Raw genomic sequence first — 12,434 nt, 5'->3', positions numbered from 1 at the left:
GATCTGAAGAGAAGCTGGAGAAAGGCTCTTATTCCAAAAAGATTTCCTAGGGTTGCCATGATTTTTATAGAAAATACTTAAATTCAGAAAGTTCAACGGGTTTTTCTTAAGGAAAACAATTTTTGCATAAATTTCTCACCAGTGTGTTAATTTGTTAATCAGTAAGTCAATTATAACATTGGACTTAGAATTTGGTTTTTCAAATCAAGTAAACAACATCACACCTTGAAAAATAGAATTTATATTTTTATCTCAAAATAAGCTCAATGTAGAGGTGCCTGTTTACAAACTTTCCTCATTTAAATGTATTTAATATAAAATAGTATTTCCAGAACTAATTACAATTTTGTTCTAATGAATATTTAAAACAAAAATATGTTATCTTTGCAGTACAGTATATGGATTTTCAAATCATCCATAAAGGTAATTATGGGTTTGTGTTTTCATTCTCAAAAAGTCATATATATTGTTATTGATGGCAAGTAAGTTGTTTGCTTCCTCTCAGGCCATGATTGAAGAAGCCATCACCAGAACAGAATCTTTCTCAGTTATGTACACACCATTTGCAACAAAAATAAGTGCTGATAAAATAGAAAAAGTAAAAGAGGTGTTCACAAAATCTCATCCTGCATATGCGGAGTACATCTACACAGGTAAGATTCAAGGCCTATAAGTTATCAGCTGATACTTTACTTCCCTTGAAACAAATACAGGCCCTTTGTGACTGATTTTTTTGTTGTTTCTGTTTTAGTGTTGTGTTATTTTAATCTGACCAGTTGAAATGGGAAGCTATTTTTAGGGTTTTAAGTAGAATTGGCCTTAGATGTACAATATTCCTTGTACCTTCACATTTCTATATTTTAAAAGCAAAGGGATAAAACCTAGGAATCTAAGGCTTCAAACAAATTATGAACGAAAGACTTGTGGTAAATGTCACCTCTCTCGATGTCCTTTATCAGTACACTAGCAATGGCCTGAAGATGGATTTTCTTCTCAATGCCACTATTTCTACTTCCCTTCCACCACTTAGCTCACCCCTCAAAACTCTCTCTTTCCTAATAATTTTGAATCGCTGGTATCCAAATGAGATCTAGATACCAAGTGCATCATGGAGGACACACACTGATATCCTTCTTCTTTCTTTTTGTCTTTAGAAGTAATTAAATGATCAGCTACACAATGACTATCATCTTAAGAAAAAGATCTAAATGCACACACCTAATTCCACAGCCTTTTATTAAGGTACTTCCATTCCTTTTATTCCAATCTTAAGGAGCTGAGTCATTGATTTATAGGATTAATAACATCCTCTATAAATAATCACTTTTAAAGTATCAGGTACTCCACTTATTATTTATGTCTTGTTACTCCTATAATTTATGAGACAAAGTGATTTCTTTTTTTTTATTTTATTTTTTTTTTTTTTTTTTTTTTTTTTGGTACCAGGGACCTAACTCAGGACCTTGTTCTTGCAAGGCAGGCATGGTGCCACTGAGCTAAACCCTGGTCCTAAGGCAAAGGGATTTGCCTTAGAAAAAACATAGTTACAGGAGAAGACAAAGCGCTTTCTCAAAGATACACAGCAGATTGGACATGGATTTGAACCCATGTCCTTGCCATACAGCTGCACTGTCTCCATGTGACAGAAGCATTAAATTTAGCTCTTATGGAGTCTTATTTTCCTCCACCATGTCTCAAGATGTTCTTCAGGGGGAAGAAACTAAATAAATCTAGCTAGTGGAGAATAATAAATCTCTAAGATTCAAGGGGAATTTGAGTACAGAGAAAAGAAAAGAGAAGAACACAAGTTATAGTGCATGTTATAATGACCACTGATGACAATTTCCTTAGCTTGGACAATTTAGAAGAAAGTAGATAAAAATTCCTTAATTGCTACGATTTATTATTATTTTGTTAGGAATATTTAAGGTTGGTTTTGTTTTTTGTTTTTTTTGAAAGGGCGCTCACTAGTAGCATCATCCACAAAATAAGTCCAGTTCAGCCATTTCCATTTCTACTCTCAGATCCATTGGTAATGAAGGAGTTCATTGAGATCACTAGTTTGCCAATTTCTCTTCTGATAGAGTAAGTCTAGTTATATTTAACCCACTTCAAAGAGAAGTCATGATGATTAATTAATGCTTAGGAAGCATTACTGCTACTCAGAGTTTTTAAAACAATAATAACATTAATGAGCCAGACTCGTGTCTCATGTAAATCCATCAAACCTGTTATCAAAATGAATTATTATCTGCTGGCAAGACAATTCATGCTAAAGGATCTTATACTTTGGAAGAAAAGATAATTATAAGTTACTAATTATTATTTCTATTATGCTATAATTAGTAATTGCTAGAGTATGACAGTGCGACATTAGAACCTAGATGAAAAGACACAGCTTCTGGAGGGAGAACAGGAAGTAGAGAAAGCAGTCCAGAATTTAAATTTCACTGGAACTGGTAAAGTTGTTTTCTCTATCTGAACAGTGCTTTGGCACCAAGCTATTGACATGGTGACATTATTTGTCTCTGTTGTAAAGAATCAAAGGATTTTCCCCAAAACCACTTTCTGGGATGAAGGTGAAAAAGCCCTTACTAGTTCTATGCACAGTTTTAGAGGTTTGGCTTCTTTTCCCTCGGGCACTTGGAAGTGAGTGAGGGTGCAGAGCATGGGAAGAGGGAAGGTCAAGTGTTTTCTTTATCATCTGGATATCTCTCCCACAGGGAACATCTTGGATAAGGAATTTACCTATCAAAGTTTCATTGGAGAAGTGAGTTATAAAAGGAGATGAGAACTACAAGAGTCACTGTTTTCTTGGCACTTCCCCAAAATCAGGATTCTGCTTTTATCACATTTGTAGTTTACGTAACAAATATTCGTGCATCCAGAGTACTGTGCAATAATACAGGCGATGTGTGCAAGCATAAGATGCTCTATTCATGTAAAGTGTGCATGAGTTCTGCTCACTCAGTTCTAATGACTGAACACGCCTCCCTGTGCAATCAACTGCATCCTCAAAAACGCTTAGAACCTAGGGTTTGTACGTGTACTCTTCTACCTCATGTTCACCTGTTTGTAGACAGCTCCAGATGAATGCTCTCTGAAACACCTTTGCATCCAGCCACTGAAAGATAATTATTTCAGGAGAGATACTGATACTTCACAGGAAATAAAATACAGTTCTGAAGCAGGGCAAGGTGGGCCATGCCTGCAATTCCAGGACCCCGGGAGGCTGGGGCAGGCAGATTGCAAGATGAAGCCCAGGCTTCACAACTTAGCGACTTAGAAAAATCCTGTCTCAAAATTTAAAAATACAAATAGAGCTGATCCTGAATTAAATTGCCAGTATAACACAGAAGAAAGGAAGGGAGGGAGGGAGGGAGGAAGGGGGGTGGGGAGAGAGAAAGAAAAGAAAGAAAGAAAATTATGAAGTTTTCATTGCAACAAGGGAAATGGAGGCCTAATGTCTAGAATGTCTAATTTATTCAAAGCACATAAACCCCCAATAGTAGAAGGTCATATATCTCAAATATCTTGGGTGAGGAATTTGCCTATCAAAGTTTCACTGAAGAAGTAGCTGCTATCATTAAAATTTGGAGGCTACCACATTTAATTCTGCCAGTGGAGGCTGGCAAACAAACTTCCAACTCAGAAACTCTGCCCAGCTCCAGGTCACCTTCAGCCAGCTTTGTGAGGACCGAGTGCATGCTGGTCACATGATCATGCCACAAGCCCAGCTGCGGCTGGAAGGGTGGTGGTGGTGAGCAGGGAGCAGCGCCCCCAGGCTGTGTGTCCTCGCTAGCCAGCCCACAGTTCACAGTTACCTCTGTCAGGGATTTCTGCACGAAAAACACATGTCAAAGGGAAAAATTAAAAATAGTTCATTTTGAAATTTAGATCAGAGTTTTTAAATTTTTTATGGAAATGAGCCAACCAAATTAGAAATTAGCTATAAAATGATTTCATCATAAGACCCACTCATCCTCAAATGACAGTTACTAAGATTGCCTTTATGATTTCTATAAGACTGATGAGTGAGGGTTGAAATTCAAATTTATCTTATAGGACATTTTGGATTTTATATGCTTAGGAACATGCTGTGCATTGTTTTCTGTTTCAGGGATGTGGTGAGACTCACCAAAATATTAAAGTCATATTATAATAGAGCTGTATTGTATTATATGCTTCATGGAGAAAAAAATAATTGACTTTTTTATGTTACAGCTATCCATTTTTCTTATTTAAGGAAAAATCTACTTTGATTCATGCAGAGTAGTCAGAGTATATAAAACAAATAATAATTCACCAGCCACAGAATTATTATGTTTTCATTTATAAAGATTTTGCTTGTGATTTTTATTCATATATTCCAATGAAATAATGCAATTCTGCATAGTTCTTATTCTTGTATGGTTGTATTTTAATAATAATAATAAAGTAATACAATAAGCAGATTCCATCTCCTCTTGATGAAAACATCAAGATTTATTTGCTAAATAAATAAATATTCAGTAATGGATCTGTACTTAGCAATGTTTAATAGGAAAGTTTTCTAGATCAGATATTAATTACTTTAAAACTTAGGTGGATAGAGTCATATTTTGTCTTTCCAATGAAATTTAACTCCCAAGAGTAAATATGTATGTTCAGAGGAATAATATATTGTTTTAAAAATAGACCTTTAAAAATTGTTTTTCACTGAAATTTATAACCTTGTTCTTGTTCAGTCATCATTTAATAGTGAGAATAATACATTCTTATGTTCTCTACACCCTGAAGTTAAAATTCTTCATTTTGTTCTTTTTTCTCTAAATTATATGATTTCATCGTGATCAAGAGTTTTCCTCTTTGTAACTAGCTATCTCAAATGGAAAATTTATAGAATGAAAGAGCCAGCATCCCCAGTATTATTAGAAAAGTGTTACAGCCAGGTTAGTTATAAAGATGATAAATCAGCTCATATTTGTACCACAGAACTCTTTGTAAAATCAGAGAATCATTCCCTCTTAAAAAAAAAAAAAAAAAAAAAAAAAGCCCCTCACATATGGGACGGAAATCTCTGCTCTTAAAGCATTAAAATGTTGGTCTTCTCAGTGTATAATGTGCCATACTGGCATTACTGTATCTAATGGGAGTAGATACAGCAGTATCTAGCAGTTCACTTGTCCTTTGCAGTAGCAGATTATAGCACTGTTTGCCCCTGGTGTCCAGCTTTTTCTCCCCTGAACCTCCTTGGAACTCTGAAGGCTTCTACTCTATGTTTTCTTATGGAATCCACCCAAATGCAATCAAGATTATTGCTAAAGAAATATCAATCAATAGTCCAAAAATAAGTAGAAGTAATGTAACTATTTATTGCAGTCTTTGAAGAGCATCCAGTGGGTAGGTGTAAGAAGGAGCAGTTGAAATGGCCAGAAGCAGAGAGTTTTATGGGTGTTATGTCCATAATGCTCAGCAAAATCTTGAAAGTGCATACACACATAAACACACACACGGTAGTGTCCCTCAAAGATACCTTTCCCACTCTATGTTCTCCGGATGCACTCCCGAAAGTTGCATATCCAGATGTATATCCCTCATGGATAGATGAGCCCCTCCGGTATCAAAATTGTAGCCTTTCCAGTTTCTCGATAATTAACCATCACCAGTTACCCCAATCTGTGTAGCAAAGCCCATAGACCATTTCCAAACAAGCATGGGAGTGGTGAGGTAAACACTCAAATGTTAACCTGAATCCCTTTTCAATGCTGTCTAATGTGGGTACTCTGTGATACTACATTTCATCATCAGCCACTGTTGTGTAACAAATCATGCAGCTGAGCATTCAAATCCCTGAAGACTGAATTCATAATCATACAAAAAAATCTCTACTTTCTCAATTTTAAATTAAATGTTTTAAAGTCAATTTTGCCACAATTAGAATTTTTATTTTATACTGTTATAACTTTTAAAATCTATTTATCTAGATTTGCATATGCAGCATATGAGTTCTGTTTATTTCTCCTGAAATAGTTGGCTCACAGTTAATCTCTACCTAAAGGATAGGATTGTTTCTTGATGACCTTGCAGTCCACAGATAATCATTGCACTTTACAGCTAAAATAGAGCCCTCTCCAATTTATTGTTTTTTGGTTTTGTTTTGTTTTCCTTTTACTTGTTTTCTTTTAAGAAAGAATCTCATTGGGAAATATCAGAATGCATTAAACAATGCTCAGCTCAACTAATAGCTATGGACTGGAGGTTAGTGGAGAATAAATTCTCCACCCCAGCAACTGAGAGGACTGGGAAGTGAGTAAGCCAGTCTCACTACCAGTGATTAAGGCCACTGTCAGTAATTAAGGTCAATCTCATGCCCATAGATGCAACAATCCTGAACGAAATGTTACTGAACCTCTTTACTAGCAATTAGCAAAAAGAATAAACATTCCCAAACAGTTCTATTTATGACAGAAAGTTAAGGCTGGTTTCACATCTGAGCCTTGGTCAGTGAGATCACTGGCAGTGAGGCTGGCGTAGCCTCCCGCCTCCAGCTCACCTCCATGGCTGAGGTGCAGGTCCTAGTCTCCACATTGTTCAACTTCAGAGCCATTTGTCTCAGATCAGAAAATGCTCTAGGAAACAGCAACACCAAATTTCACCGCATTCAGTATCTTTCCTCACATCTCTGAGAATAATTCTTCACCATCAGGTTATTTCTTTGGTGCTTTTAGAAAGATCTGTTTTTCATATTTCTTCTAGAGGTTTCAGCTGTCTTCAGAAGGAGAGTTGGCCTGAATTGTCCTGGTATTACAAGAATCAGAAGCTTCTATTTTTTCATGTCATAATCTTTCAAATGTATTCATAAATGTAAAGAATAACATAAGGAACACTTACATAATTCCCACCTTAACTTTAAAAGTATAATTGAAATTCTCAAGGTTTTCCTGATCCTAATCTCCCTCCTCTCCTCCAGAGGTGTTCACTACCATGAATTTAATGTCTATGGTACTTTAGTTTTCTTGTGATAAAATATACCTAACATGAAATGTACCATTTTAGACAATTTTAAGTATACAGTTCAGTGGCATCCAATGTATTCTCACTGCTGTGCACCACCATCACTAGGGTGATGCCTCCAGAACTTTTTCATCTTCCCCAACTGAAATGATTAAGCACTAATTCGGCCACATTCCCTCCCTTCCCCAGCCCCTGAAACTATCCTTCTACTTTCTATCGCTATGAAATTGACTGCTCTAGGTACCTCATAGAAGTAGAATCACATAGTATTTGTCCATATACAAATAGTACCCACCGTGAATATATACACACTCTTCTCATTTACCATTGGAAACTGGAGTTGCTTCCACCTTGTGGCTACTGTGAATAATGCTGCTGGGAACTTGGGTATGCAAATATGTTTTAGCCCCTGCTTTCAGTTATTTTGGGTATATACACAGAAATGGAATAACTGAACAAAATTTTGTAGTAATGGCCGTATCATTTTCCATTTTGGCCACATCATTTTACACTTCTACCTGGATAAATTTAAATCAGTAATAATCTAATAATATCATAAAATGGCATCATCAAGATATATTTAATTTTGCTACCTTCACACTAGCTGTAAAAATTAATAATTCTCAATTCTGAACCTGTTGTTTTTCCTGAATAAAGAGAACATTATTCCCAGAAATTCTACATGAATTACCTTTATGTTTTACACATCAACTCTAATATTTTAAAGAGCTCATATTATTTGTAGATATACTGAACTACTAATTAACCCCCCCATAAAGAATCTTTGATTTCAAATGGTAGGGAGCATAGCTCAAATGATAGGAGGAAGGGTAGAACTCAATGATTTACATAAATGAAATGTCCACAGATGGGGCTGTCTTCAAGGACAGCTCAGCATCTCTTATTGCTCTATTTTCATAGTTTTATTCTGAAGGCTTACCTGGTGCCCTACTACTTGTACTGTGCTCTCAAGTGCTTTCGGGTTCTTAAATGTCACGGCAAACAGCAAAATATCATTACAGATCTCAAATCACACTGCCCCTGAGAACAGTGTGTGTCTCTTCCACACAATTCTCTTTCACATTGGCCCAACTTGCACCATATTCTTATGGTTGAGCCAATAAATAGAGTCAACAGAATGCCATGGACTCTTAGGTCAACTGGGTCTCATAGGAGGGGGATAGAGAAAATTCTCCACAAAGATAAAAGGAGGCAGAGGGATATGCATGTTACGTAGCCAACAAACCAATGATTATTCCAACTCTTATGTAGTGCAATAAAAGAGCTTATTGGAATGATATAAACATTGTGCTATTTCACCAATAGGAAGTCTAATAAGTATTGAAGGGAATAGCAGTATTTGTATTGTCTCAAATCTTTTTTGTGAGGATGGAATTAGGGAACTTTAATGTAATAAAACCCAGAATAAAGATCCAATACAGTTGATTAAACATCACATTTTGGAATCAATAAGAAATCTAAATGAAATAGAAATGAACTGTATATAAAAAAATCCTGCAGAATTATTTGTCTTTCTGAGTTTTTATATGGGTTATGAAAAGAAACTTTAATATACAAAATTGGTCTCAAAGAAATACCAGAAGTCTGAAGTAGAAGTGAGGATTCTTAAGAATGGAAATCAATTTTTCCACTTGCATCTATAACTCTGACATTATAATGAAGGTCAAAGGGAACATATAATTTTTTACATGGAGATTCATTATACGTATAGCTTTCTCATGCATCACATGTAAAAATCAAGATGTTCTATCTATGTTTTTTCAAGTAGAAAGCATTATTTATGAAGGAGAGCAATAATGATAACTTAGCTACAAAGTTGCTGCCTTTTGCTATTTTCTTGCTGATGTGAATTTGTGGATAACTTCCAAGAAAGATGTATTGGCATTAAAAAGAGTACAAGATAAAACTCAGAAATGACTGAGAAAGAGGTAATGACAAAGTGTTGGCATTATCCAGGAGGCTAAACTCTGAAACTGATCAGTAAAAAGAAGCCATATAAAACTTACATGGTCCGATCTCACACTGAACAATTGGGACCTTTAGAAACGAGATTTTGCTGTAGCCTAAAATGTCAGAACATTTTGTTATGGACAAAGGGCAGGGAAATGACACGGACACCAGAAAATAGAGAGGGAAAAAAAAGTTGCAGGAAGGTAGAATGCTAGAACACTAATAAATTTGCGTACTTCTAAGTTTCAAACTTTCTATGACTTTTCTTTCTTAAAAAATTGCTTTGTAGGCTTGGGATTTAGCTCAGTGGTTCCAGCACTTGCCTTGCAAGTGCAATGTTCTGAGTTCGATCCCCAGTACCCCCCCAAAAAAAATTGCTTTGAAATGTTCATTCACAATCTGTTGGCTGAGATTATAATTGGATGTCCAACAGAAAATACTGATGATAATGATATTTATATTTCATAATTTACTTGTAGAGAGCTCAAATTTTATTGTATGGATATTTAACTTCATAACTAATACAGCTACCCCCCACATATAGATGAATCTGTTCATCTACAGTCAATATTTCATGTTTTTGCAGATGCTTTTCTGGTGCTGTCAATGGTTTCACTAAACCAGACTCCATCAATAGAATCTTCTTTTGTGACTAAGAGTTTACATCTTTTTTTCAGAAAGCAAGCTGAAGCAGGGGTACAACCTGTCTATGAAACTAATTATTCCATCCCACCAAAACTACTGTGTTCATTTGAGGTTTTGCTCCACTGTTTCCCAGGGCAGATTATTTTATTTCACTCGCCTTTCATAATGTGGACAGAATCCGTTTAGGGTTTAAGTAAAATGCAGAACAAAGGCTATTGACAAAAATTTCTAAGTTAACTTAGTGATAGAAAATAAATCATATGTCAGGAGCTGTGCACATTTATTAGTTTTGATTTTGTTGTTGTTTTACTCTCATTTGGATCATTAAATATTTGAGATTGGGAAGTTTGTTTCTAGATTCAATTTAAATATGAATTGGGAACCTGATGGAGGCCTGGGACATGAACATAACTTGGAGATATGATCTTTTCTAGAAGAAATTTTTTTCTTTTAAATCTAACTTGATCTTCTTGATCTTCGAGAAGATTAAAATTTGTTGAGGAGTTAAGACAATGATCCCTGTGAAAAGGGAGATTAACTCTGGAGTGAATAGTCTGGGTGGTTTTTAAGAATTTGAAGAGATTCCACTGCCTGCCTTTCAAGTGAAAGGTCCCAAGTTCAATCCCCGGTACGAAAAAGAAAAAAGAATTTGAAGAGGGAAAACTGAAACATTCAGCAAACTCCTCATGGACAAGGTGGAATATAATGTAGGCACATTTGGGAGGCAGGAATAAAGTGAATAAAGGAAAAATGGGAGGAAAAGTGGGTGTTTCTGAGAAAAAAATCACAAAAGTTCAGAGATAGGATAAACATAGGCTGGTGCAGCTTAGTGAAATCAACAGAAGTGATGACAACTGATTATACTAGAAAAAAACAACATGAAAAGTAAGGACTGTGAAGAAGATGCACACAGCTGAAAGATCTGAGTGCCTGAGGAGAAGTCACCAAGTTCCTGAAGGATGTGACAATTAGGGGTGATATTCCAAAAATGTTCATCTGGTCACGGGGAGATACTGGCATAAAACAATACTTAGAATTCCTATGGTTGGGAAGTTCTTTCTGCAATTCAGATGTTGTGTAAGGAGAAATCTGACCAAGACGATAGCAATGATGATGCAAAGAAAGGAGTTGGTATGGGATGAATTGCAATGGGCAGATTTAATTAGTTTTTGAGACTCACTACATGTCAAGGAACAAACACAAAGACAAGTCAACAATGACTTCAAATTTTTAAGCCAGCATAATTGAGTGAAGAATGTCTGTCCAATACATAACATGCTACTGAACATAAAGGAAAAGGGAAATTGTAGACAGTATAAAAATCACTTGTGAGGAATAAATTTGCTCTATTTGAGGTAACTTTTGGAATGATGAACAAACAGTAAGAGCCCGTAGATATTAGGAAATGTGTGTTTAAGCTTAGTGAAAATTTGCATATGGGACTATATCTTTGATGTTCAATGTTTTAGTTAGAAATAATAGCAGAAACCTCAGAAATACAGAAATTCCCAAGAGTATATGTATGAAAAGAGACAGTTTTGGATACTGAGAAGGCAGCAAGAGGAAATAGGAAATGGTATGTATACGAGAGGAAGAGAGGCACAGAAAGAGACAGAGGGAGAGGAAGAGAGAGAGAGAGCAGGAGAAAACAACTGAACTCTAGGAAGGTGATTTTTTTTAAAGAGGGGGCCAATAGTGCAGAGATTGAAGAACTTGAATAATTCGAAAACTAGTCAATTCCAGGCTTCAAGGTACAATAAAATATTAAAGGAAATCTAACCTCTTTTGATAAGAACTAGACATCTTTTATGGGGAGAGGTGAACTGGAAAGATTATGTTTTTGTAAGAAATGTAACCTACATAATCTGCCTTTGATACTATTTTTTAAAGCTTCTACTTTACTAATGACTAAAAGCTTAGAACCATGTCATACCTGAAAACTGACTTTTTAATACTAAATTCAGCCATAGTCATCTAAATTTCATTTCCAAATGTGATGAATTGTAAAGGAAGGCATTAAAGGACTTATTCCTCCCAAGTTTTCTTGACAGGAGCAAAAGAGATATTTTTTAAATGAATTATCCATCAGAAGCACAAGGCTTTTCAGATGTAGGTAGAGGTTTATAAGCACAAAATTGAGAACAATTAGCACTCAAATTAATGTTACATGAGATTCAACATCTGGTAAGTATGTTGTCATTTTGGGTCGTAGACCACCTGCTAGGCTAGATGTTCATACAACTGCAATTTGCTCTGCATACAAATGGAAGAAAAATTATACTTCAAATATTTTTCTTCTAATTTAACAGTATGTATCTTAGAGACTTCTCATGTTTTAACATTTCACTTAGAAGCTTAATAATGGGTCAAATACTCATAGGATAAAATGTATAGAATCAAAAGAAAGAGAAAATATTTATATTTTATAAGCATTTCTATATTAAATAAGCTCTCATGATAAATACTGACTTTTTAGTCCATTCATCACTGCCAGTATTACTATTGGTCACCTTTTTTCTTCAACAAATATTCAGGGTCGAGGAGAGGACAACCTCTTAAAGTCTTCATGTTATCTGTAATAGTCCTCAGGGATCTAGCTTAATGGCAATAGTGCTACATCAGGAAACACAATCTCAAAGCTGACTCAGTTGCCTTTCACACCATCCAGGAAAACTGGTAAACTCTCCTCATTAATACTTGGGCAAAATTGTATTGGCTCAAAAACACATGCTATGTCTGTGATAATCTTCTATAAATTTTTAAAGTAAAGAAAAATTTCACATTTTTAAATCAAAACACAGAAATTACATTTTTACATTGTT

General features: G+C 35.3%; 1 protein-coding gene across 2 annotated transcripts in view; it reads left to right on the top strand.

The window, feature by feature from the left end:
* The window catches only part of Spata16 (spermatogenesis associated 16), a 232,536-nt gene that overhangs the window by 186,247 nt on the left and 33,855 nt on the right, over positions 1-12,434 (top strand). For both annotated transcript variants that reach the window (XM_004834609.3, XM_087186515.1), the window contains one exon: positions 506-653. In XM_004834609.3, the coding sequence (XP_004834666.1) occupies positions 506-653 (148 nt within the window). The remainder of the gene's footprint in view (positions 1-505; positions 654-12,434) is intronic.

This window comes from Heterocephalus glaber, unplaced genomic scaffold (genome assembly GCF_053883595.1).
Source record: "Heterocephalus glaber isolate CG9 unplaced genomic scaffold, H.glaber_assembly_v1.0 deba00001504, whole genome shotgun sequence".
NCBI classification, from domain to species: Eukaryota; Metazoa; Chordata; class Mammalia; order Rodentia; family Bathyergidae; genus Heterocephalus; species Heterocephalus glaber.
Note: the sequence above shows the minus strand (reverse complement) of the source record. Positions and strands in the feature narration are given on the sequence as shown.